A 27,780-nucleotide genomic window follows, 5' to 3' on the forward strand; every position below is an offset into this window, starting at 1 on the left:
ACAAAGGACAGGTTTAGGAACAGCAGTTGGTATAGAAGGGCAGGAAGACCAGGAAAGAGAAGACTTTGCATGTGGAGGTGAGGGACAAGTAGTTGAGACTATCTAACCCTGTGGCATCAGGCAGCCGATTTTAGGGGCCTACATTGTAATTTTCTCACCTATATGAGTGCATTTCCAATCTGGAAGCTCCAGATGCTGGAACACACAACCTTACTACTCTTAGCCCTGGAATCAGTCTGAAGGCTTGGATGAACTACCCTTGATGAATTCAGCCAAGGGCATTGGGATAAGACCCATGAGAGGAAATGTATGGAGGTAGGAGGACAGACATGTGCACAACAACAGAGTTTATCCCAACCTGAATTGTTCAGGAAACTAAAAAAACAACCAGGTCTGCATCAGGGAAAAGGCAGGACTGAAGGAGGGAAGTCCTGGGAGAAGACAAGGGTAAGAAAAGCAGCTGCATGGAAAAAAAATATGTTTCCATGAAGCCAGGTCAGGAGAGGAGGGTGGCACAGGCAGTATTCACAGAGCAGAGGAAGACAAGAATTTGAGCCAACAACTGCCCAAAGGATATTAGTGGTTGAGGAGGTAAAAGGAATTAAACTTTCCATTGCAGACACAAGTGCTCATTAGCATTTCTAGGGTGCCCTCCTCTCTCCCCACGGGGTGTTGCTGCAGGCTGGGGTGAGGGTACACACCCGAGTGCATTTGCAGGGTCACTGCCCTGCACATCCCTGTGTGGCTCTGCTGCAGCCACAGCAGCTCAGCCCAGGTTGGCTGCTCAGCAGGGCAGGGATGGGAGTGCACAGCCTGAAAATGCCTGTAAGCTGCAGAGGCAGGCACTGGGCATCCCTCATGGAAAAACCCACCTTGCCAGTCCAGGGCGTAGACCAGCAAAAACTGAATAGGGAATGTTGAAGTTCTTCCCTTCCCTCATCTTACAGCTCTTTGGTTAGTGAAGAGAAAGAAAAAAGCAAATGAAGTGTGGTCTCAGGTATAATTATTTTCCTTTAAAGGATGGAAGTATTTTTTTCATCTTGTAGCACAGCTTTTTAACAGAATGAGAGTCTTTTAACTGCTGTTTAAAACCATAATAAAATGACTATTAGAGATCACTCAATTATGAACATTTTCCAACAAAACCCAGATTTTCTTAATGAACACTTTCATTGAAAAGCCTAACAGGGCAGTAGTTTCACTGCCCAAATGGTTCCACTGCATTTTGCTGTGCCTGCGTGCACTGTCATTGCACTTTACTTACAACTACCAACACCACATTTTTCTCCAGCACAATAAAGCCAGAGCATCTGCAGGAGAGAGACAAAGTCAGGATGCAACCTGTCAGTCCAGGACATTGCATAACCAGTTATGATTTGGAAATGCTGAGCCACAGGAAGAATAATAATTAGAGGACATGTTGAGAACACTTGCTCAGTGTAGACCTGCACCTCACATCCTACCCTTAAAACAAAATCCTGAGTCCACATTTGACTTTGATTTTGGATATGGATTGAGTCTATGTCAAAGGGATAGAGCATCAAAGGGAGAGCATTTTCATTATGGTCCTTAAAGAGCAGCAGGAGTTGCATGGCTTCCTCAGTGTGCCTGTATGGTTTCCATTAGGAATTACACAGGCATCTTGGAGCAGCTTCTGAAGTTCAGCACAATCAGTCCTGCTCAGTTCACAGGGTAAATGAGGCTGGAGGAGCACCCAATCCCTGTGTGCCCCGTGGGGGATGAGTGAGGCAACAAGCCCCACTTTGTGCCTCACATGGAGTCTCACATGATCTTTGGGATTGGAGGGATGCAATTGTGTCATGAACTTCAGTTCTGTAAATGGTAAGAAAATTGGCCAAAATTACCTTTGGGGCAGTGTTGGCTCCACAAAAAAAAAAAAAATTCCACACCCTTTTTGAGTGCCTTTGCACAGTAGCATTTCTGATCTGATCACAGGATCGAGCAACAGAACTGTGGATTAAAATGGTGCTAAGTAAAAAAAAATAGTGGAAGATGAAAGAAAGTCAAAGAAAAAAAAGTCCCTCCCTTACTCCCAATGACACAGTTACTCCTTTCAATCCAGTTCTGTGCTTTTTTATCCAGTCAGTCCTAGTGACATCATGATAATAGGGATTACAGAGTGGGCCCATGCAGAAGGGGCTCAGGAATGTCCTGACGGGTGTCTCTAACTCTACAGCTGAGCTACACATCCCACACAAGCTGAGACTCCAGAGAACGAATTTTTAAATCAAAGCTCAGCCTTTCTTTTTTTTAAACAAGGGTTGTTGTGGGACAGGGAACTCCAGACACCCCTTTGCTGCACCAAATAGTGATGGCAGTAGTTGGGAGAGATGGGAACACTCCCTTTGCCCAGGCAGGTCCTGAGCACAATAAGGATTAGGTGAAGAAACAGAAAATTCTGAACAAGTCTGTAAATAGGTTCTATCTCTTCAGCTCATTCGATACAGAGAGTGTATCTCCAGGAGCCTTGGGCTAAAATGGAAGCCTCTGGGCATGGGTGTCATACTAAGGGCAGAAGGACAGCAGGCTGGGTTGTGCCAGGCTATAGAGGAGCTCGAGAGGCCTCCGGGTCCTTTCTTTGAGCTCCCAGCTGCCCTATCCCTGCAGGAGCCCCTCCTGTGGCAAATGATGCTTGTTATTGTCTGTAGCTTTCAAAGGGAGACTCCTGCACCAGGACAAGCCTGAAGTGGCTCAGAGCTTTCTCAGCATTGGTGTGGAACTTCAGGACAGATCCAGTCCCTGAGCAGGGACCAGCTGTGTGAGCTGCCTCTGCCCCCCTTCCCAGACTTGGAAACCCAATGCCACCCCACTGACTGGAGGGAAAGAAACTCCAAGGTTTAGGGGCCTTTCTTGCAAGTGCAGCATTGTACCCACCCAAACAGGGCACAGAGACGCAGTGGGAATGCTGCTGGTAGGAATGCCTCAGCAGTCCTGGGCTCTGGCTCAGCATCCAGCACTGACTCCCAACAGCTTGGCCAGCATGGAGCAGCTTGGCTCACTGCCATGGCAGCCACTGGCACTGGGGAGCCCAGGGTTAAAATGCTGCTGGCTCCAGAGTCAGTGGGAAAACAGAACAAGCAATTGCACGTCTGACTTGCACATCTTGCCTTTCTTTGGGGGAAAACTAAAAGGCTTTCCAGCACTCGTGGTCTTTACAGACTTGTGAAAAGACAGGGAAAGGCTCTGTCACTCAGTCAAGTGATGTGTCAGCCAAAGAAATTCTCTCTCCAGCACATAAACCACGCATGGCAGAGTTTCTGGCTGTGCTTTTCCTTCAGGAAGGAGCCAGTGTTGCTGGCAGGGCTGAGCTGCAGGGCAGGCAGCAGAGGACATCCCTGCCCATGCCCTGGGATTTGGATGCCTTATTCCATTCCCTCCCCAGAGCCCAGCTGACCCACACGGCTCTTACACCTCCCAACAAGGACAGTGAGCGGTGTCCCAATCAGCCAAGGCACAGAAGGGTGGCCCATGCCCAGCAAAACCCTCTTTCCTGGTGACAGAGACTTCAAGAGCTGCTGTGTGCAAGGAACCGATTCCCTTTTTTGATTTTAATGAGGCCATTTTTCACGTTGAAGGCTCTGCTGCAAGGGACAAAAGCACATTGCTGTGGCCAAGTATGGTGGGATTGCGGCTCAGCACCAGCCTGGCACAGAGCTGGCTCCCACACGCTCTTCCCATGGGAGCATGACCAGAGGAGGGGCAGAGCTGGCACATGGCAACAAGCAGGGCCCCGAGCCACCTGCAGTGGATAACTCCAAATGATACCTTTCCCATTAACAAAGTAGTTAAAAATGAAAGTGCTCTGGTTTTATTAGTAAACATTCGTTTTCTGCTGCAGAAGTCCTTTTCCAAACACTAGTAAAGCATTTTGTGTAACCAGATTCACAGTGTCTTCTGATGCAGAATTCAGTTTATTTTTAGGTACCTCTCCAGGGTAAATCCTATTTCCATTGATGCTTCACGCCAGCTTAGCTTTCACTCCAGGGAGTTAACAGTAACTGGCCGGTGGCCTTGTAAACAAACACATCTCTCTGCCTTGGCATTTCTTCTGTATTATCTTCAATTATCAGTCTCCTTCTCTGTACAAATTATCTACAAAGCAGATGATGTACTTAATTTCAGCTTCTCCATTGCTGTTTGCCATTCCTAAAGGCATCTTTCTTTACTTTAGTGGCTCCAGGGTCATGGGGCTGGAGAGGTCCCAGGGCAGGCATGGTCATAGGGAGCAGAGGGGACAATTTAGAGTCAATTTTTTCTTGTTTCTCTTTCTGCTTTTACAGTTTTGAACCTTTAGCAACCAACATTTCTTTTTGAAGGAGCATTACTTGGAGTCTATTGTACTTTTGAGCCTTTTGACATATGAAAATTGATTTTAATAAGATAAAATATGGAGTTCAGAAGGTCCAAGATAGTTGTGGGTTTTTTCCTTTTACATTACCTATAAACATCACCCACTTAAACCCAAAAATACTCTAGTATTCTCACAAACAGGTAGACCTTTCTACTTGCAACTGCATTTCCTTAACATGAAATTATGCAAGAAGGGCTTTTCTAGTTTTGATATGTCCCCACAATTTGATTTATGAAAGCATTTGGGAAGCCATATGCACAGATTGCATATGTACTCTCACTCAGGGAGGCTAAAATTGGCTGGGTAACCCCTAACTACCAGCAACAAATCCCAAACATATTTCACATACTTGACCATTTAAGATTTGGAAAGGCAAAGAAGCCGTGAGCTGGGCAGCTCACTCCACCTAAAGGAAGCAGGAGGCAGAAACCATGGCTCCTCCTTATTAAACTAAAATAATAGCCAGAGTTACAATATTAATAATAATAATAATAATAAAATAATAGGAAAAGACAACAATAAAAAGTTTAAGCCTTTAAGACTGATGCTCTAGGAGCACTGTCTGCAGAGGTGAAGCTGCAGGAACTCAGAGAAATCCTCATTCACCCTGAGATTTCTGGTGGAAGGAAATTTGCAGATTTGGGGCAGTGCAAGGACAATTCTCCTCCTACACTTTGCCAATTGGCACTGACAGGACCCTGTGTGGGACATGTGATGGAGTATGGCAGGTCACAGATGATCTGTGATACGCAGTGAAGGTGGGAAACTTGGCACGTCCAAAGCATTTAACCTATTTGATCCCAATACTGGCCCCACTAGGGGGCAAAAGCATGTGGAAAGGGATGTGGGGGAACATTTCCACTGAGGATTTTTGTCACTGGGGTGCTGATGAGCAGTGTTGTGCTTGGAGGGTGACCACAGTCATCAAAAAGGGGAGACAGTTTGGGAAGGGAGCTCAGGGGGGATACTGCTTGTTCCTGATGCTGCTTTGCTGGTTTATGTGATTCCCTGTGCTGGCTGTTGGCATTTAATTGAGTTTCATCAAGATGAATGAATAAAATCTGGCTCATGTAAGAACAGAAAAGTTTAGACAGCAAAATCATAAAAGAGACTTTGAGGGATCCTTGGGACTTATAGGATTTTCCAAGTCTTTATTCCCATAGGGAAATCCTTAAATTACCCCAGTGAAAACAACTCTCACAATGTCCCTCCTGCATCCCTAAAGTCCCAGTGGGGCTCCAGGATGACCCATCCTGCCTGTGACTTGTTCCCAGATAGCCCTTTCTCTTGGGGTGGCTGTGGGATGTGCTTTATGAGCAGCAGCACCAGGATGAGCCCTCAGCATCCTTGGGCTCCTCACTGGCACCAAGTCCTAGCTTTGCAAATCAGAGAGAGACTGTGCTGCTCAGGCCTGCCTTGGCAAGAGAAGCCTTGCTGCCATTCAGTTTAAGCTGGATTCACCGCTCAGTGCCTCCGGGTGGAATTACTTTATTAATAAAACACATAACAGGCTCAGGTTCAGGGGGTCTGTGAGCCCCAACCTGGCTTCTGCCAGCACAGGATCTGGCATAAAACCCAGAACATGATGGATGTAACCCTCAGAGGCTGCTGAGAGCCACGTTAAATGCTGAAGCCCTCCCATGGCCCTGCCAGCTCCCCTCGAGTCAGAAGAAAAGTTCCTGGGAGTTCAGGCACTTGTCCATAGCCCAGGCCCCTCTAGGTGAGAAGAAGTAAAAATAGCAGCCTCACCCATGGCCACCCAGGGGCATGATGATAAACTGGCCAAAATCAACACAGACACTTCCAGTAAGGTTTTTTTTTAAATACATTTATTAACCAATGTTAACACATTAAATGACTCTATATATTGCTAGTCAGAGCAGCTTACAAAATGCCAGAATGCATCATAAACTGGACAGCCACAATGAATAATTACAATGTGCATAGTGGCTAAGCTCAACACTTTAATATAGCTTTATGATTTGCAGAAAAATTATTTTTAAATCATGATTCCTAAAACAATCAATTGTAATTTTACCTAAAACTTATACAAAACCAGGCCACAATCTTTTTTTTTTTTGTTTTGTTTTTTTTCTTTAAAACACACAGTTTTCACGCTGTAGTAACTTGGAAATGTGCAACCGTGTCAACAGAGACAAAAAAGCCAAAGTAACACGAATCTTACTTTCATGCAGCTATCAGTTAAATATTACATATTCTGGAATGATTTTACACCAAAAATATTTCCACAATAACTTGCTTTCATAGGGGTGGATCGAAGTTTTGGAACTTGTAAAGTAATTGAACAAGATTGATTTTTAGTTGTGAAGTGTTTTACAGTCACAACACAGAGGCGACAAAAGTTAATTACACATTTATCAGGCAATAATGTAGCTGTGGTAATACAAGTTACCATCTACTTACTATTTTTTCCAATCAACTTACCACTTAATTTCTGCAACATATTGGGCATTATTTGGCGGTATCTAGTCAATTAACTTATATCACCACTGTAAGTAAAAAAGGTCAGGATTTCAGTGGTAGTTCACAGAAGTCTTAGTAATATTTTTGTCTTTAAAATGACCCTGACAAATCCTAGAGAAGACTTTTTAAAAGGCTTTCCTCCTGATTCTTCAGCTTCCATCGTTCCATCATGTAATTGCTTTCAATAAATATCAAAGATCTAAATAAATATTTACAAATTATTCCTCTAACTTCTCAAAAAATAGCTGGATGATTAATGGGTATATGACTCAGTCTAAGACCAATCTTTGAAAGAAACTAAAATGTGGAGACACTTTAAAAGAAAAGCTATTTAAGTAAGCTTTACATCTATTTAAAAAATTGTCTCTGAACATGGATGCAATTCATATATCTATATATAAAACAAACAAAAAGAAAATCATTTTTCAACTATCGATCCATTCCTATTGGTAATGCTTCTTAATCCAGACATTCCGCAAAATACAGACTTTTTACAAATCACGGCATCTTTAATACAAGAAAATTAACATGCATTATTCTTCATTCTGAGTACAGTGATGGAGCTCATTATTAGGCAATGACCCATTACTACAAACATAACGGCTTCTGTGAAACTTAAGTGCTTTTTCTCCTTTTATTATCAAGTTACGATGGACCAGGTGACACCAGATCATAGGTGGTCAAATGACATTGGATTGGGGAGGCTGAAGGGGGGAGCAATAAAGTAATTTCTATGCCTCATAATTCCGAGTATGTATAAAGGTAGTTGGGTTTTTTTGTTGGTTTTTTTTTGGCTTTTCTTATTCTTGTTACAAGCACTCATGTTAGGACAAAGATGAAATGTGCAAACTTCAAAATTTAAATATTCATTTTTCTCTAAGATCCAGCTCAGTAAAAGATTACCCCAGTTCCCTGTGATTTTAAACTACAAGATCAAAGCTAATATTTTGTTATAAAAGTTATATATTGAAAAGAAATAATGAAAATAAAACACAGTTGGGAAATATTTAAGAAAAAATACGCAGGACTAGCACCTGCTGTGTCAACCCTGTTCCCTAAATTCAATCATGTACCCACTGGTATAACCAATAGATAATGCCTTTAAACAGTAAAATTAAGCTGAACAAAACCAGCTCAACAAGGTTAAGAAATAAATGTTACATCAAGGTAGTATGCTTCGTTTTTCTGAAACAGTTCTGTCCTTCTTACATTCAGATCTAGTTTTTACATGTTCCATTTGTTAAACTTGCATCATTTTTCTGTTTATAGATCTGCTGTTTTTAAAGGTTAAAATCTCTGTAAAACCTAAAAATGTTTTAAAATTTGCTGAAAATGCAACAAATCCTCTAGTTTAAAATTATTTAAAGTAGCCTGCTCCCACAGATGTTAAATTTATTTCGCCGACAAAATTTTGGAGGAGCACTGAACAGAAGACTGAAATTACTTGTGCAAAATTTCTTTTACGAAAAGTGTTTAAAGGCTGGTGCAAAATGGGAAGCAAATTCTAAACAATTTTGGCTTCTTGGAAACAAAAACCGCTGTGTCTGAGAATAGCAATCATCGGGGTGGTGTTCTGGGGGAGGAATAACCCTTTCATCTTTTTCTGCGGCAGGTACGTTTGTGTTCAGCATGCCAGTGCTCCTGCTGACACTTGATGGAGCAGTAGGAAGTGTTCCAGCAGCAGTGGTACATGGCCTCCTCTTCACAGTTGTAGCACTGGAGAGAACAAACGAGACAGGATTACCACCCTGGCAGGATCCCTCCTCACCACCATTCTCACCCGTCCAGGGATGCACCAGCACATGCAGAGCAGGGCCTCTCTTTTATTTGTGCTTGGGGCATCCAGAGGCAGGAGGGCGTTTTTCATGTGTGCTGAGCGAAGCAGCAATCTTTAGCAAATCTGCACAATGCTTTCATGTTTACCAGAGTCTGGATTATTGCTTTTCAAAAAATCATCTCTCATTTAAGAAAACTCATCTCCCAGGATGATGGACTGACATTTTTCAGCCACACTGTGCAGAAACCATCTTTTACCCTTCATTTGTGTAATAGGACCCTGATCTATGTCTTAAAAGCTACAATAAATCAACAGGCACTTCTGGCGTGAACAGTTCTGTGCAAGCTTGAAAATTGGTGTTTCTGAGGTTTATTTACAAGCCTGACCTGTCCAGAGGTTGCTGGGGAAGATCCTTTTTGGCTAGGAAAATCTCAAAAGTCACAAGAATAACATCCCAAGAGATAAGAATGATTTGTTACTGAGTGGTTTGTTATAGCCCGTTTAGGGTAGGTCTGCAAGGAGGTCACTGTCTCTGGGGTTTGCTGACTGCCAGGCAGCACTGCAATCTCCTGAAAAGAAAACCTCGTGCTACATCAGTGCTACTGAGAAGATCAAGTGCCTTTTCCTCCAAGTCTTCCAGAAACCATGGAAGGCCTGTTGGACACAGGATGGCTACCTGGGCTCTTGCCCCTTGCCATGCCTGCGAGGACAGCAAAATACTCCTGAAAGATATTGCACAACTCATCGTTTATGCAGAATTACTTGGGTCTGGGGAGCACTGCAGCAGAGAGGATTTCTACCTCAGAACACACAGAACACACAGAACACCCCCAGTATTCTGGGGAAGCTGGAAGAGTGACTTGGAAAATAACCCTGTGACCTCTGGGGAACTAAAAAAGAGAACACAACATGCTGGACAACACTACGGGGGGTCATCAAGGAGGTACAGAACCCCACAGGCAAAGTGCCCTGTGTTCAGGTGGGTTTATACCCATTAGGAGAGTACTGCAAAAGCATTAAGTGTCATTCTGACAAAATTCTATAAAGTAGGGTGGCACTGCTGCTAAAGGTACCATTCAAACTCTGCATCCTTGAGAGCCAGATTCTAATGACCTCAGATTTGTCTTTCTGACTCTGGTCTGCTCAAACTCAGTGTATCCTTAGGAATCCAGTCTGAAATGCTTACTGCATGATGGGGAACGGAGGGAGGGATATCACACAGTCTGTGCAGGCTGTTATCAAACCATAGAATAACACACAATTTACTTTTTATGTCCTGCCTAGCTACAGCACTGTTAATAAAACAGAGAATTACAAAGAAAACAAACCAAACTGCCTTAAAGCAAAACAAAAAACCCCCACAACAACCCACACTACTGAAAGACAGATCCAAGAAAGCCAGCATTTACATTGGCTAAACCAATAGCCATTTATTTACATCAGCAATAAAGGGACTGCCGTAGCTGCATGAGAAGGGAACCACTCCATTTTCCTTTTATAATTTAGCTCCTGGGAAGTTTATTTGTAGAAATGTCTGCAAACAAGTGTCCTCTCGAGAGCTGTTTTCCTGGTTTTTCATGTTGCTGGCTGCCCACAAGCCTCTGGGAGCCATTAGGATCATCTGCTGGAAAGGTGCAGGGAACAGCTGTGTCTCTCCATTATGTACAGCATGGGTCTCAGCCCAGAGACCAGCTTCACATCTGCTTGCTTGGAGAGATCAAAAAAAAGCTAAGACAGGAGAGGACAACTGATCTGTGGGTCCTGCACTTCCTTTTACATATGCTGGCCAGAAGTGTGGGACGTAAATCTCCACTTACAAAAGGAAAAGAGTGTCATCTGTGCTGGTACCAGCACATGTGGCACAGGAGGCAAAATGCCAGCTGGCCTCAGGCCTCCTCTTTTCTTTGTATTTTCCTCTTTCTAAATGTTATCAATCACTTGGGATTTTCTTTCAGACAGTACACATCACAGACAATGCTCATGCACTTAAAAACCACTTGTTGCAATTTAGAATAAATATGTGTGTAAATAAATTTGAAAGAAACAAAGTTAAAAGCTATCCATAGAAATGACTTATGCACCAATTTAAATGAGGATTTTACACAAATAAAAGAACTGGGAGAAACTAAACCAGAAACATTGTCAAGACCAGCAGTCCAGCCTGTATTCTGGAGGCCATCGGGCTGCATAATCTCATGATTATTATCCCTCCCTTTAAGTTTCTTCCTTTTGTTTGCTATTGACTTGAGGTATCTGTATATTAAACCCAGATTTTCTGGTGATATAAAAATTAAATTGGGCTAAGCCAAGGGGATTGCGACCAGTTGGAGCAACAGGAAGTGTTGTTCTCTGACTATTCATTAGTCTCCAGAGGGCTGTGAGTGCATCTTCTCATGTCCCTGTGTACCACAAGCAAAACGATCCCTTCGTCCCATCCGGATTTTTTTTTTTTTTTTAGATATGAGAAAAGGACAAATACAATGTGAGTAACAGCAGCTGTATTCCCAAGCCTAGACGTCTGCATTACACAAAACCAGAGGTCTCTGCTTCTAATTAAAAAGCAAAGCCACCAAAACTCATTTAGTATGTGTGTTAATTACATGAGATTTTGGTAAGGAGGTATCATTATAATAGCAGCACACAAGTGCAGTACTACACACCAGGGACTGTCATTAGTACCACCGAAGGAAAAGTCACTGGGGAGTTGTGTAATTGGACCAACTCCAGCTGCCTAAGGCTGTGTGTTGGCAGGCAAATCCATCAGCTTGAATGCAAAGGTCTTTATCCTTACCCTCCCTCTCCTGTCGCATGTAAACCAGCTGCCTCTATGATGCCTTCATTTAAGGTGGTGATTGACAGATAGTTTGAGGCCACAGAAATGGGCAAGCCTGTCAAATGCTATTTATATCTTTGATTGTCTTGCTTGGTAAGAGGCTTTATGCACATGATAATAAAATGCAGTGATGTGGTACCAGGGCACTCTCTGATGAGGCTGAAGGATATGGTAAAGGACGCTGGAGCAGATAAAAGTAAGTCTAATCAGCCTCTTTTGTAAATTTTGCCTTCAAAACCACCAAAAACCAGAGAGAGCTAAGAGTCTAGACTCACAAACAAGTTTCTGTGCCCCAGTCACTGCATGGTGGCAACAGTTCACATGTGGGCTCTTGACTTCTGACAGAAGAGAGCTGATTTGATGTCTTCTACAGTGGCAAAGGCAATTCAGTTTCCCTCTCCAGAGCCACAGGCAAGCACACACATGCAGACAGCAGCTTGTGACACACTGAACACGTGAGTTTGTTCAAGATGGAGACATAAAGAACTTCTCTGGTCCACAGAGACAAGTAGGCAGGGAGGAAATTTCTCACTGACAGAGACCCAAGCGCTGCACCATCATAACACCCACAGTAAAATCTACAGGAGGAACAGAAATAAAGACTCTACGCTAGCTCTGGCATTTGAAGTAATTGTTCTCTTTCCAAAAACCAAACTTGTAACTGTGATAGTCAGCAACCCACTGTCTCGCCTGAGTATTTATTCCACTCTTCTCCAGAGCAGAGTTTTCCCTGCAGGGACCACGGTTTCATGTGTAAGCACAGGAACTAATGAGGCTGAGAAGCAGCAAACAGCCCTTTTACAGCAGAAGGCAAACCAGGCTGTCCCTCGGCTCAACATGCCACCTCGTGGAGGCTCCTGCTCCTTCCCAGCCCCACCTGGCCAAGGCAGCGCTCTGGTCTTGTGCCCACCCCTCTGTGTGTTATAGACAGCTGTCACAGGGCAGTGTGACCTCCTGAACGATGGATTTCACTCCCTTGTTCTCTGAAAATTAGAAAAGCAATAGCAAAGTCTGCATGTGTGCCAGGCTCCCAGCTCCTCAGCATAGTGATTTCCACCTGCAACCTGCTCCTGGCTGGCAGCACAGTAAGTTGGATGTCTATTTTCACTTTCCTAAAGGGTGTACCAACATGTTTTTTTTGTAGTTGATGATGCAGATTTCGCTTAACCACTGAACAAGGGAGGGAAATATTTTTCAGAATGTCATGTCTTAAATACAAAAGAACATAAAAGAGCTGCAGAAAAAGCGAGGAGAGGAAAAAGCCAAAAGGGTATCACTACCAGCCTTATTAGCAGGGGAATCCAGACTGATGCAGCCAGATATTGTACCCTCTGGGGTCTCGAGATCAAAGGAGTGTGAACATAAAGCAAAACATGTCTTACATGGAGTAAAACTGCATTTAGAAAAAAATATTTTGATACTAACATCTTATTGGGCTAGAGAAGACGGTGGTGTTAACACTACCAAATTAGGATGGAAAGTAATCAGAACGTCAAGTTGAAATTCAGAGAAAATTTGAAAGTAATAATATGAAGGAGAGGGCCTGACAGCTGAAAGACCAGTGAAAGAGCACTGCAGTTAAAAGTAAGGGAGAAACCACCTTCAACTGGCCTGCATATGCATTATACATTTCCACTTATTCTCTTGTGATAAATTTTTGACACTTACCCACTGCTTCTTCTTGGTCTGGGAAATCAGTTGCTTGTGCTGGCCTGCTAGTTTCTTAATTTCTTCTAAAAATTCTTCTTTGCACTTCTCCTTTACCTGTTTGCATTTCCTGTCCATCTCTCCCTGTGCGTTGGCCACAGCTTTATTTACAGCTTGCCTTTTCTCTTCTTCCATCTCTGTACGCAGCTGCCACAAGAAAGTCAGCAAAACAAGTCAAGGGACAGCTACTGGAAGAAAAGTATCTTCTTTAAACCTCTACTCTTCAAACCTCTATTACTGATGTGGGTAGAGATCAGATAATTAGGGATTCCTTCTATTTAGAAAACAAAAAGTGCTCTTTTAAGAGTTACAACAAAAGAAGAAATTTTCAAAATGAAAATGTCACTGTATTTCTATTCTGCTAGGCATCTACAAAACCAGCTAAATAGGTTCTGTGTATATTTTGTCAATGATCACTTTACAAGTTTATCGATTTGTCTTAGAAAAAGATTTTGTCTTTTCCAAATCTACAACTGCATATAAATCTGCAGCAAGGACACAACAGAAAATACAAAATAGAACATCCCTGAGTTCAGTAAGAGGTATCTTTTAGTATCTCTTACTTTAATTCATTGTTAATGATGTTTCTTTGCCCTTGCTCAGGTACCAAAAAGCTTGGTGTCTTAATTCTACAGGTTAAACCCTTAAACTTCTTAGGTTCATTCCACACTCCTTCATCCAGAAGGAAATTCATCTTGTTGTAAGACAGGTACCTAAGAGAGGTCAGACAAATCATCTTCTAAATCGTCCTGCTCTCTCCAGCCAAAGGTGATCAGGTCAGGCTTAAATACTGAATTTTAAAAAGGTTATTATTAGTTAAGAAAATTCAAACAAATTTCACTGACCCTATTCAGTCCTTAGGTTAGAAGACTGACCAAAGAAAAATTATTTATGAATAACAGTTAAACAATGCCATTGTTTAGAATCACACTTGACAATGGAGACAAAGGTTTTGGAAACAGATACTTGTGAACGGACAATTAGCTTCAGTTTTGGGCCACAAACTGATTTCACTTGAAAAGAATAAAAAAAAGCAGGAGACTTCTGTTCAAAGTAGATCTGTTGGTATAGAAATGGTCTAAAAAGCAATAATGGAGACTATTTTTATGTGGTCTCTTTGGAAAAGGTTTTTATTCATATTCTTATGGCTGTTTGTTACAAAAATAGAAAAGAATGTGAAAAAAATCTACACTTCTCCTCTCCTCAAACCAGTGTAGGTGGTGTTTGACAAGTGTTACCTTTTCCACTGCCTCTCGCACAACTCTCTCAGTTTCTCTTTTGTGATCAGCTTTCATCCTGTCCTTGAAATCATTAAAGATTTTGGTGTATTTGTCATGGCACATGTTCTGACACACTCCGTCATTACTGGTCTGGGTGCTCCGATGCAGCATTTTTGGAGAAGAGGCACTTAACTTCTTAGTCTGAGTTGAGACTGAAACTTTTTCAATGGGCTGAGGCATTGTGGGAATTTCCTGGCTTGAACTTACTGCTTCAGTTTCAGGTTCTGGCTCCTACAGAGGAAGAACAAACTTGTAAATCCAGATATCAAAATAGAACAAGTCAACTTGTTAACTATACAGTTCCCCCTGAGACAAAATGTCTCATGATTAATGCCAGAGCAATTAATGTGAAAGGTGTCTGTTAAAGACCTTTAGTGCTAATGGGATGTGGGATTCCCTAAGGAAAACCAACATGACAGTAGGTAGGCTCTTCTGTCAGGCTCTCCTGAAGGAAGCACACAAATGGCATCATTATGCCAAACTCACCAGCTTCACTTCCCGAAAAGTACAACAAGCCTCAGAGGTTATGTTGAATCACTGCAGATCCCTTGGGGTTACTAAAGGTTTGCTACAGATATTTTTTCCCCCCTACCGTTCTGCCTGAAGAGACTGTAACTGCATGGACAAGGTGCTTGAATTGTTTTGGCAAACTCTGGGCTTACTCTGGCCCAACAGGCTCCACTGGAGTCTGTAATATTCCAGTGATTCCATAGAACTGCTGCAAAGATTGATTAGTACTTCAAAGGTGCTTTGAAGATGAAAGGCTAATGAGTGTCTGCGTCTTGCTTCCAATAATACAGAACTAGACTTGGATGACCACAGAAGCTTTATATAATTACACAATTATCAAGAAAAAAGTCATAGTTACTGTATGTACTGTACTGAATTTAGCTGCCTCTGTTATTACACTGGAACACCAATTGCTCCTGCTCTTTAGAACAGATCAAAGTAATATTCCTGAAAACTCTTGTTGATATTTGAAGTGTCTGAAGACACAAATGATAATTTTTTATTTTTTAACTTAAGACACTTTAAGGCTTATTTAACAGTGTAGAGGCAAAGCACACAGTCCTTGTAACACCAGCCTTGCTCAGAACTGGATTTTGTGCCTGTCTGTGTGATGGGGCACTGCTCACACCAATCAAAAGACTGACTGTGTATCCTCTTTTGTAATCAATTACTCTCTAAAAAGTAACTGTGATTGACTTCCGGATCACTGACCAAATACGAGCAGAGCTAAGAAGGCAAATGTTAAGACAATAAATAAAAGCAAATTACAGCATTTGCTTGTCAGAAAACAATAAACATGACCAGACATCCTAAACTGTTTGCTGCAGGGAACAGCCCAAACTGTGTGTCACTGCCTCCAGCGATGAAGGTGCCTCCTGTGGGATCAGACACAATGGGGAGGCTGGTGCCCAGGCATTAGGAATGGCCATGCCCGTATTTCAGCCATCAGCACCATCCCACAGAACTCTGCTGCTAAAATACCCAAACCCTCCTCTGTAATGGCATCCTGAGTCCTCTTGCAAGGACTGGGGCATATGTGCAAATTTTTCTTAGTGTTCAACATGCAGCTGGAACAGGGCCAGGGAAAAAGTCCTTGGCAGTTCGGAAGCAGGAGATTTATGGCTCTCTCTGTAACTGCCCCCTTGTGTACATGTGCAATAATGCAGCCCCTGGTTACTGGTTCCTTCCCTGTGCACTGTGGGATAAACAAGGAAGTTCCACAGACAAAGAAGGATTTGATATTTCATAAAATGAACGGTCTAGTTCTTTGCTGTCTGTAGACTTACTTAGTAGCCTGAGTTTGTCATTAAAGAAAGAAATGCTGTAAGCTGACTTGATTTATTCACGATACAGAATATTCCCATGATGATACAAGTGGTTTGAGTGTGGAAGGCACAATTATGTTTGTCAGCAAGGAGGACCAAGCTATGGGGCTGGAACTTAACACTGTAAAACCAGTAAAAGGTGACTGAAATTAAAGGAGCGCTTATTAAAATTTTTGTAGTATTTTTTGTACTTTGCTATCTCTACAAACACCTTAACTGAGGTTACTTACTTCTTTCTTGAGTTCCATACTCTGGTTACGTCGTCCTTTCTTTGCTCTTGGTTCCTGAGTAACCTTCAGCTGTGAACATTAAGAGAAGCAGATTGAAGCAATCCAAAAACCAGTTCATATAAGTGGCATTCACTGTAACATGACCAGTGTGCCTTTTATTTGTGATTATTTACAATTATGTAATGTATCTGATAGAAAGCTGAATACTTTTTTTAAGTGAGAAGTGCACACAATACACTTGCCACATTATCACTGGTGATTGATGACACGAAGGAACAAAATTCATGAACAAGTTCTAACATTCAATATGCAGTAGCTAAAATACTCTTAGCTGTTCCTTTCTTCATTTAACACACAAGTTCAAACACTTGTCCTCTGAAATATTCTAATATTGGTGACCCATAATTAGACATCAGATCCTGTTGGGTGCCAGAAAACAGAAATGATTATAAAGAGAATGTAAATATGTAAATATGGTAAGACTATCCAAACTTGATTATAACTGGAGGGGTACAGAACTTCATTCTTTAGAATAAATGCTCCTGTATCCAGGAAAACAGTAAAGCAGGTATAAGCATTAACCAAGTAAAAGACGGATGGAAGTAACAGTTGAGATGGAACAGATAATATGTAAATGGGCACAGACCCTCAGACCCTATGACTGACACTTCAAAAAAAAAAAGGGAAAATGACACTGTTATCTTTTATGCGTGACCATTTTCCTGTTTCATCACACACAGTTGCATGATTGCATACAAGACATTAAATAGAAGGGTTATAAAGGGTTAGCTGAGCAAGCCTGGCTAAAAAACCCTAAAACCACTTTGATAAGGAGCAACCCCCTAAACAACTGTAGTTTTACAAGCCTTAAGTTTTCAGCTCCAAATTGGGTGAAAGACCTCTTTGACAAAGGACAAAGGAATAGGGTCAAAACATGCTGATTTTTTTAAAATAAAGACTTAAAGAGAGGATAGTGGTTTTAAATAAGGAAAGATGTTGCTAGGCTGCCAAAAATACTGAGCAGCATCCTGCAAGCTATGAAAATCTTACTGCCAAGTCAGTAATAGTGAATATATAACACTCTCTTGAACAATGAATGACTAGCGAGGTTTAGCTGTGATAAGGGAATTTCCACACGGAAATGCAAAGTTTTGTATCTTGGACATTTTACCTCTTTGCCTTTTTTAAAAGCAACGTCGTTTTTCTTGTTTTGTAGAATTGTTTTTAATTACTTTAATCAGTTGCTGGCCACATGGTCCTCGAGTGCAACATTTGCACCTAACTTTAGCTGGACTTGCTGAAAATGTCATGGTTGGTGTTACTCAGGGATCTGAATGGAGAACACTGTACGAAGTGAACGCACTTGTGAGAAGGTGGAACAGCTACAGGGCTGTCCCTTGACAGGACTCCAAGAAGGCAGTGTTTCAGTCTATCTGATATCCATGACATTTAACTTGAACATTCCTATTTAACTTTAGAAATCTTGATCTTTCTCATCAAGGTGCTGTGACAAATATTTTGAAACTTCTGAGAGGTCATCCAAGAAACTGAGAAAAGAGGAAAATCTATATTCTTGCTATTACTGAGCTACAAAACATGGGAAGAGTTGCCCTCACAAACCTGCGGACAGAGCACAAGGCTAATTTATTAGTAGATCAATCAAAAATACACCATCTTTGTACCCATCAATAAATTGCACTGACTGCTAATGTTATAGCAGCACTCACCTGCTCGTTGCTGGTGGAAGAGATACTTGACTCCGCCTCCTCTTCCCCTTTATCCTCATTCTTTGATTTCCAGAATCTCCCCTCACGAAGAAAACGCTGGTGCAGTTCCAGCTCATCACAGGCCTTCTTCCACCCCATACTGCGTTTCACGTGCAGCCGATGGATGTTAACTGTGATATCTTGAATGTTTTCGGAGGGGATCCAGGCCCTTTTGAATTCACATTATGAACAGGTTCAAAAACATTTAATACAGATGAAGGCTCTTGACCTGAGAAACTGACTTCAAAAGCAGTTTTCCACAGTGGCCTATCACTGACAATTCCTTTTTACTCAGACGTGGTTTTTTAAAAAAAATGGGACTGTTTAATAACAAAATGTCTATCAACAGACATTTTTGTTATTCTAAATAGTCGTTAGCTGTGGGTGCTGTGGGTGAAAGTCTATCTCATTTTTGATGTGCCCAGCACCAACAGCAGTCAAATCTCGTACCTGCTCTATTGCTAAACACCCCGAGTCAGACAGAAACATCTTTACTGGAGGTTTATATGCTAAATCAATTTAACTCTTGACCTCTTTGCTAAAACTGCCAAGGAATGAACCAACTTATCACCTTAAATAGAGACATTTTGTATTTTGGGCCCCAGACTATCAGGTCTGAACTTTTGTGGGGACTATCATGCTCTTTTGGACTGAATTCATGCCAGTAACTTGGTTCCAAAGTTACTTTGTCCTCTTAAATATGTTCAGAGTCCTCACAGAGTTAGATGGGCAGCTCTTGACATTTTGAAAGGTTATACCAAGCACCCAGCAACATCAGACATTAAAGAAAAAGAGTCACTGCCATGCATATCTACTTAATAGAGGAAATACAGTAACAAATTAAATGTTTGTGGACGGATTCTTAATTCTTGCAACATAAATTTTATTTCAGTGAACTCAAAGAAACAATGGCAACTTATACCAGCCAGAAATTCATCCTTTTGCCCCAGTCCAGCACAGTAACTGAGCAATGGCACTATAGTTACATGCACTTTGCCTTTTGTATCAGCACACATTTAAGAAGTTGCAAGTACCTCATCACACAGGTGTCAGGTTACTGTATTAAGTAGTTTTAAACAGTGTGAACTTCAAGCTAAATTACTAAGAGATAAACTGTATTTGCAAACAGATACAAGATAAATCATCCTGTGATTGAGATGGAATAAATAAAGATTCCTTACCCACTTTTTGACTATGAGAAAGTCTTAGTAGTTCATTTAACAAGTGAAAACATGTTATATACTGTGCAAGTTACAATAAAAGCCATTTAAACAAACAGTCTCATAAAACACTGTTATTGAACTGTCTAGACCCTTTGGGAATGCACCAAAATATAGCACCTTCCCAACAACCATGAATTACAATGCAAATGTCTCCTTTCTTCACATTATAGGCATATAAATAAACCAGAAAAAAACCCAGTATATGCACTGTAGTAACACTACTATAACCCTCCCCAAATGCTCAACAGATGACTGCAAGATGGAAGGAAAAGCTGATCCCTAAGACTGACGTTTCCAATGTAAAGAGTGACTCTGGAATTGCAAACTGGCTCACAGCAGGAGCTCTGTCAATGTTCTAGCAGTGAGACACAAACATTTGTGATGTATATTATGTTACTAAAACACAAAACTGCAGTGTATCATCTGCTCAGATGAGAAATTGCACAAAGTCAATATTGCTGATAGTTAAGAGTATATTTCTGTCCAATTTTCACCTTGGCCTGGATTAGCAGGCTGCTACTGATTTGAAGAAACAGTTGAAGTTCACTTGCTGTCTTTAATTAAAATGGCATTAAGTAACATCCCTATGGCAACTGTGGAAAGGGAATCTGAGCCATTTGGACACTCTGGATGTGTTAGACTGAAATTTAAATTTTCTGAAACAATTATGGCAAGTATTCAGCCTTTCTAATGTTGGCAACTAGCTAAGACAGGATTTACAACATGATAGACGAGATAAATTCTTTTAAGTATTGTTTGCAAAAAGCAGCACATGTAATTAATAAATTACCTTTGGTGGTGATGGCCAAAAAAGCGAACATCAACTTGATTGTCCTCTTTCTGCATGACTTTGGCTGGCCAAAACCCAAAGCCTTTCATTTTGGCCCAGACCAACTCATGATTAGGTATCTGGAAAAAATGTTGTATTTATTATTGGATATGAAACATTATATTGATATCACCCACAAATATTTTGCTGTAATACTATGCTAGTATCTTAAGAATATTTTTGCTGTTTATGTCATTTTTATCTTCTTAGAATACATATTTCCCTGTTAGATATGTTGCTTAAAAAAAAAAATCAGGAAAAAATTTTAAAAAAACAAAGTCTAAAAAGGGTCTGTCTATTGAAAACAGAGATCTTAAGCAGCCTAAAAATTAAACTTGTCTCCATAGATTCATTTCAGGAGTAAAGTTTTATTTCTGTAAGCTCCTTATTTTCTTGTGAAACTGTTGTAACTGGCTGATATCCAAGTTTTATAACCTATATTGTTACAGCTTTGAACTTCAATCAACACTTCACTTGTGTAAAATATCTAGGCTTACAGAGTCTTAACCATACTTTTGAAACAAGCCCACTGAAATGGAATATTCAGAGCGTTAATGACACCAAAACTGAAGGCTTTTATACAGAAGAGCAAACAAATAAAAATCTGTGTCAGCAACATACACAAGGATAGCAGAACCAATTGTCAGGTCGCGCATTTGACAAATAGAAACAGTTCTTGCAAAGCTGCAGTTCATCCAGCTGAAAAAGAAGAAAAAAGAGGTAATTAAGCAAAAAAATCCTATTTATGTGACTTCAGTAGTATCCCTCTCTTTTAAGTAGTAAACTTTCTTCAGCCTTGCCTGCTAATTTGGTGGAGCTACTTCTGTCCAGGAAAACTACAGGTGTGAAACTAAGGTGGGCTGTGAGAGGATGAAAGACAAGCTGTAGAAACATTACTCGTGTTTCAGAAAACCCAGGCAGAGGGAGGAGACTAATTGACACATTAATGATCTGTTATAGATGAAATGTAAATAATCGTTCTTAAAATTCATCAAATATTTAAAGTACATTGTGAAAGAATTAATTCCACTGTACAAAAGGAGAATGTGTGCCAGCTCCCCTAGCTTTATTTTTCAGTCTCCTCTGAATATTGAGAAAGTGCCCATTACAGAATTTAGTAGAAATCTCACCCTAGATTCAATTTATATTTTCAAGTACAATTATTTCTAGTTGAATTATATATCATTCAATTATTTTCAAAACTAAAATCTGAATATAGGTATTTTTAAAATTTTAGTCTAGTTGCCCAGAAAAAAACCAAAAACAAACAGAGGAAAGAGGAATTCTGAATCAGCTATTAGACAGTTTGGAGAATAATTGTAACAAATTTCACACCCTTTTTATTTTTATAATATGAAAAATTATTTTCTTAGATTCTGAAATGAAAATCAAGCATCTTGACCACGTCTTGGTTACTTGGTAGTACTTACTTCATGACACGTGTCTTTGTAAAGCATCCTTGCTATATCAGCTTGTTCACTGTCCGCTATAAATTAAAAATAGATGGTATGAACAATCACAGTATGATCACAGTGCTCACGAAGATTTGCAGCTGTCATTGTTGTGACTTTCACTATATTTGTCGTGCTTGAGAATACAAAACATAATTTAATCACTTGGACAGCCCTTCCATTTAAAATTTTCTAACAATCAGTTCAATATTTGTTTTCTGTTTCATATTTATATGCAAAAAGACGGCTTTTACACTGAACAATACAAGCACACATCTGAGGAGCAGCAGCAGGGAGACACAATTGCTTTTAATATGGATCCAGTTTCTTTCTCTGCTAGTGCCTTAATGACACACTGCAGTTGTCCTAAAACATGGCTCTCTCCTATCACCACCCAGTGGGAACACAGGTACAGTCACATAAGTACCTCTGCTCTGAGAGATGCTTCACAGACTATTTATCACACTGTATGATTCCCTGTACCCCTGTGCATTCCTCTATTACCATATTCACATCTCTCCCTACCAACCACAGTGCCAGTCTCCTGGTGCTGCACACAGACTGGTCCCACCCTCCTCCCACAGCTTCCCTGATGGGGGCCATGCCTGCAGGGGGGAACCACATCCTTCCTGAAATGGCTCTGGAGAACCTTGTTACAGGACCTGGCTTTAGTTTCTGGACACAGTGGTGGTGTTTGTCCTATTTTATGGTTGTACCTCCACACATTGCACCACCAGCACACTTCTAGTGTGGGTGCAGCTATATTTGCTGTCACAATAAGGCAGATATTGCCCAAAAGTAAAAGAAGTATGTCTTTAGTACATATTTTTGTCGATAACACCACATAAGAAATCAGATCTCTTTCTATCCTAGGACAACAGATGTATATTGGCAAAAATCCACAGTATAGACTGACTGAGGCTGCATAAGAAACAGGATGGCAAAGGTGAAAATAGCCATTGAGAGGTTTAGCCAGAGAGAAGGAAAATAGTTCTGTAGTAGGTGGGCCAGAAAAGACCCTGCAAGGTCCTCTTGCAGCTTACTTTAAGGACTCTCAAATGACCTCATCCACACTTAAGACTATCTAATACCAAATTCCATCCTGAACTTGTGAGTTTCCTACAAATGAAACAAAGCAAGCAGTAAATGTAGTATTTTACCTCCATAGAAAATCACTGTGTTGTGTAGAAGCAGTTGAGCATCTGCTTTGAACTCCTCATAACTCCTGTACTTTCCTTCATTTACTTTCTACACAAAAGAAAACACAGAACTGTGAAAAAACTGTAGAAGTGCTCTACCTGTTTAATGCAGAGAAGCTTTCACATTTCTGCATTATGCAACACAAATCAGACACTCCCTTTCCTGCATACAGAAGGAGTACTTACAACTCTTTGACATGGTTTGTTAGTACCTGAGCATTGCCTGCATTGGTCCCTTTATGCAATGCCCAGAAGTAAAATAGATTCTTTAACACTTGACCAAGTTTCAAAAGTATTTTCTTGGTTATAACAGGGTGAATCTGGAGTAGCTTCAGCATAAGGTATGGCCCAGAACATTTGTTCAGATTAAAATATATTCCCTGAGGAGAACATTTTGTACCTTAAAATACCAGCTAGTTTCAAATCAATGCTGACTGCCTTTAAACTTCCAGGATCTTCACTTGACAGCCAGTTTTTCTGATGAAAGTTGATTCTCCTAGTCTTCCAAACTCATAACAAATGCCTACATGGAGCCATGAAATTCATTTTCCTAGTTTGGTCTTTTGTCTGATATGGAATGCAGAGTTTTCAGTTGTGCTCTGTCAAGAACACCTATGAGAATTCTAATCATCAAGCAAAACATCATCAGTTTATAGGATGTTACCAAGGCCAAAGGACCTTCTGGGGAAGCAGGAGAAGGTGGCAGAGTGAAAGGAAGGCCTGACCTATTTTCAGGCTCAACCAGTGTTGCCAGTACTTCAAGCCAGGCAGTAGTGCTGGTCGCCAAGACTGTCAGTGAAGCTATTGTTTATTCATGTGTTTCTATAATAAAACAAAGGCTTTTCACATCTCTGATTGTAAGAGGCAAGATATACCCCAGTACTGCACAGTAATCCAGCTACAGCAATGAGTAAAGATGAATATGCTGTTCATTTTGGTCATGTGCACTTGATTTATATGAGTCATGGTCAGACCTTTGTTCCAGACAAAAGGGACAACATATTTACTAGTACTTTATTTTTGGAACAATTAATAGAAAACAGATGTTTTGAGTGAGTCTTGTTTTTTAATGATCAACAAAATGATTGGTTCTTTATGAAACATTTAGATGAATATAAATTTGACACCTACACAAGGGCATAATGACTGAAACTGGAATATGGTCAAAAACATTGGGCCAGATATGCAAACACAGGCACTTGAGTCCATTTTCAGCCATTTAGCTAAAGGTACTTTGTCTAAAGATTTTACCTACCTAGAGCTCCTAACAAAACCTTAGGACAAAAGGACTTGAGGATACTCTATGTCTGAAAAATAGGCACCACTCAAAATGGTTTTACTCAGTTACCTATTTATGAGGAAAAGATTGAAATGCTAAGCTCCCATATCCAATGCTGGACACAATACTGAAATAGTGATAATAAAGAGAATTAAACAGGATTAGTAGTTTAGTCACGAAGGAATTTTTAGTCCTTCACTGTTTAAAGACACCATAAGCAGTGTGGAAGTTAGAAAGCAAGTCACTCTACCTCCTGTATAGTAGGAACATCAACAGCTGAGTGCACCAGCCTTCGGTACATTGGGTGTTTGTTGTCTTTCCCTTTCTTGTTTAGATCTATAGCCTGAAAGGACCATGAGACAGCGAATGTTATTGCATTTAGAATAAGCTTAAAACACAAAAAAGATTAGAAAATGCAATAGTTTGGACTGTTTCAGGTGGGGATTACACAAGGCAAAACTAGGGATCCACAGGCTGGCACATCCCATGTGTCTCAAACCTGAAAAATGTCCATTTCACAGGAGCCACAGGCCCAAGGCATAACCTGCTCCTGCCAAAATGATACTAATCCGAGCACTAAGGCCTGACAAGCATATGTTGAAATACACACACCACTTAGGAGAAGGGAAATAAAAAACTCCTTCTTATTGCCCTCCTCCCTGCACAGTCACCCATGGGCAACCATAATGCATCCTCTCCAGTGCAGCACAACACTGATTAAACTTCCCTGTTTCAGACTCACCCGCTCCTTCATACGAGAGACTATGAATCGCAGGTATGTGCTCATCTCCTGTTTACTTGTGTTTTTCTTCTTGATACTCTGCCAAAGAAAAACAGGATCATATTATTACTTTAAACTTGACTTCAAAACTCATCCAATAAACATTTTCTCTGCATTAACACATAGTTTGAAAAGGTAACTTTGAATCACATAACGCACAACTTTTTAGGGAAAATCTTTTCTGGGAAATTAGTAACACTGACATGTCACAACAACTGTATATGTTACTTTGAATTATGTCTGGGCTGAGGACTTTAGCTACAGAAGAATTACAAGTTTTATTTCCACTTGTATCCATTATAGTTTGTCAAAACCTCTCATAAAAAAAGTGTCTAATTAGAATAAAGCAATAACAAAGGCATTTTAGGTAGCAGCTTAAAATTTATTTAATGGTCTTTTTATTACCAAGGCATAAATACTTTCAGTAAAATAAGAAATGATTTAAAAAATAATATCCTGTACCATCTACAAATTATGTGCTTACTAAGCAAAATGACACCATCTGGAAGGAAGTCAAATCAGTTCTAGCCAGTAGAAACTCAGAGCACTTTTTACTGCTCAAGAAACATAGCAGTTGTGGATTTTTGTGGTTCTTCCTTCATAAAATCTAATCCAGATTCTGGAACACAGATCACTACTTTTTAGCAGCTCAGGATTCAGAGTATTTTCCCCTCTCAGTCTAGCATAGAGATTAATCCCTACCCTTCAAAGTCCATAAAGTCCATCCAGGTTAGTGGGAAGCCCTGTATACAGAACATGTACTACTTAAGAGAAGGTGGCTCTCTGCAAATGCCTAATGTGCTCTTACAAACCAGCCTTTCCAATTCCAGATCACAGCAGCTGTGCACAGCTCTGCATGGCCTTACAACAGCTGGCTGATATGTGCTATCTCCTCCTTGCTTTTACCTACAGTACTATCCAAAACAAAATCAGAGTGAAAAAACAGCATGGGTTCCATGTTTATTATCCTGAAGTGTTTCTAACTGCTCACATCTCTTGCAAGGCATTTACTCCTCCTCACACCTCCTTATGCACTGAGTGCCAAGCTGAGTTCTCCCCTTTCTCATGCCTCACACCACCACCTGCATGTAAACTGTGCAGACTAAACTGGCTCAGTTACACGTGCATCCTCAAAATCTGATGGCCTTTAGCAAGATCCACCTAATTGTGCAGATGACTATTGCTTAGCAAACACAAGAAAAACTGAATCTATGTTCTAACAGGTAACTAAAAGAGGTATGAGGCTTAAGAATTATCGATCGCTAAGTGTGCTGTTTCTCATTGAATTACTTATATATGACTCTGAACATATAGAGGGAGCACACACACTGAGTACAGAGCAACTACTTTTATATTTTTACTTGGCAAGCGTAAAAATTACACATTAATGCAAAAAAAAATATAAACTGATAGGATTTGGCTGTGTCTCCTCTGTTTATATTCCTTCTGCAAGACACTGAAGACACTGAAAATCATTGGCCGTGTCTTGTGGTTTCAAAGATGAAACCTGTGCATCTCAGGATTGTACTGACTGTCTCTTTCTTAAAACAAAATTGTGCCCAGCACTACCTGAGAGGTTGTTTATTTAACTAATAGCAATCAGAATCATTACAAACTGTGCTGAAATACCGGTTCAGTCATGAACCTACTCACATACTACAATATGCATAACAACACTATAGCTTTCTCCTGACTACCACTGCTGGGTAAAACTCACTGTTGTGGAAAGGGCCAGCCCCAGCTATTTCTAATACCTACAGTTCCTTTAAGCATTATTTTCATAATATTAATGGTTGCCTGACCTTCCTTTCAAACTCTGGACTGAGACATAATTTCATCCAGCCCCATATATCTGAATCACCTTCTGTAATATTCATGTTTTACTCTGACTGTCATAAGAACGTGCATTCTGCTGGAATTCAAATCACCTATTCAGTTTCTCATAGACCAACATTGTTACTGCAAATGAAAACCCAAATGTGCATTAAATTATCTGCATTATGAAATGCTGCTGTCATTTTGTCATTTCAGGCACCAGAGTGCTGTATGCTTGCAAATGACACAGCATTTTAAGAGATTGAAACTTATAAGAACACAATAAAACTCACTTGCACTGCCTAGTCCTTCTACACCTCTTTTTCTGACATGGTTCTGAATTTATCATCCTTTGAATTCATGTGAACCATTTTTCATGCCCTGCTGGGCAAGACAGTTTGTAAGAGACTGTGTCAAGATAGATGGTTTACAGTCTTATCCTTCAGATCATAAGAAAAGATAGATAGCTGACTCTGTATCACTATTGATGTCAGCAATTAATATCATCTTAAGCATCAATGAAAATGATATAATTAACTTGCCAATTCAGGTAAACTTGAATTTCTCCACTTTTCCTTCAATTCCCTACCCTGATTTACTTTAAGAAAAATTTGATCTCCACGTTTCTGTACTAAATTTTGAAAGGTAATAAATTAAGGGAATTGGAGCCTATGAGCCAGTAAAATGTCTTTTTATGGCAAGGTTGCTCACCCTTTGTAGAAAGCAAGTTATATTCCAACCCCTTAATTCACTTTTCAACAAAGAATAGCCATTTAGGAGGAACCATTCACACATTCTTTGGAAGTTATAATGTAAAAGATGTAATTTTAAAAAAAACCAAAAAACCTCTTCTTTGTACTTTGAAGATTTGTAGTGTTCTCAGACAAGTCAACCTAGAGCCACTTAAAGCATGAAAATA

The 27,780-nt window shown here is 40.4% G+C and overlaps 1 protein-coding gene across 5 annotated transcripts in view; it reads right to left on the minus strand.

The window, feature by feature from the left end:
• Window positions 1-6,181: 6,181 nt before the first annotated feature.
• Window positions 6,182-27,780, minus strand: part of ZMYND11 (zinc finger MYND-type containing 11) — a 106,014-nt gene continuing 84,415 nt past the window's right edge. For all 5 annotated transcript variants that reach the window (XM_050310563.1, XM_050310596.1, XM_050310589.1 and 2 more), the window contains 11 exons: window positions 25,008-25,085; window positions 24,516-24,608; window positions 22,948-23,035; window positions 21,767-21,822; window positions 20,958-21,035; window positions 20,298-20,416; window positions 18,246-18,453; window positions 16,519-16,587; window positions 14,412-14,684; window positions 13,135-13,320; window positions 6,182-8,572 (listed from right to left, as the gene is read on the minus strand). In XM_050310563.1, the coding sequence (XP_050166520.1) occupies window positions 8,450-8,572; window positions 13,135-13,320; window positions 14,412-14,684; window positions 16,519-16,587; window positions 18,246-18,453; window positions 20,298-20,416; window positions 20,958-21,035; window positions 21,767-21,822; window positions 22,948-23,035; window positions 24,516-24,608; window positions 25,008-25,085 (1,371 nt within the window). In that variant the 3' untranslated portion in view covers window positions 6,182-8,449. The remainder of the gene's footprint in view (window positions 8,573-13,134; window positions 13,321-14,411; window positions 14,685-16,518; window positions 16,588-18,245; window positions 18,454-20,297; window positions 20,417-20,957; window positions 21,036-21,766; window positions 21,823-22,947; window positions 23,036-24,515; window positions 24,609-25,007; window positions 25,086-27,780) is intronic.

Source organism: Myiozetetes cayanensis, unplaced genomic scaffold, assembly GCF_022539395.1.
Source record: "Myiozetetes cayanensis isolate MyiCay16 unplaced genomic scaffold, myiCay2020 scf1, whole genome shotgun sequence".
Classification (NCBI taxonomy): domain Eukaryota; kingdom Metazoa; phylum Chordata; class Aves; order Passeriformes; family Tyrannidae; genus Myiozetetes; species Myiozetetes cayanensis.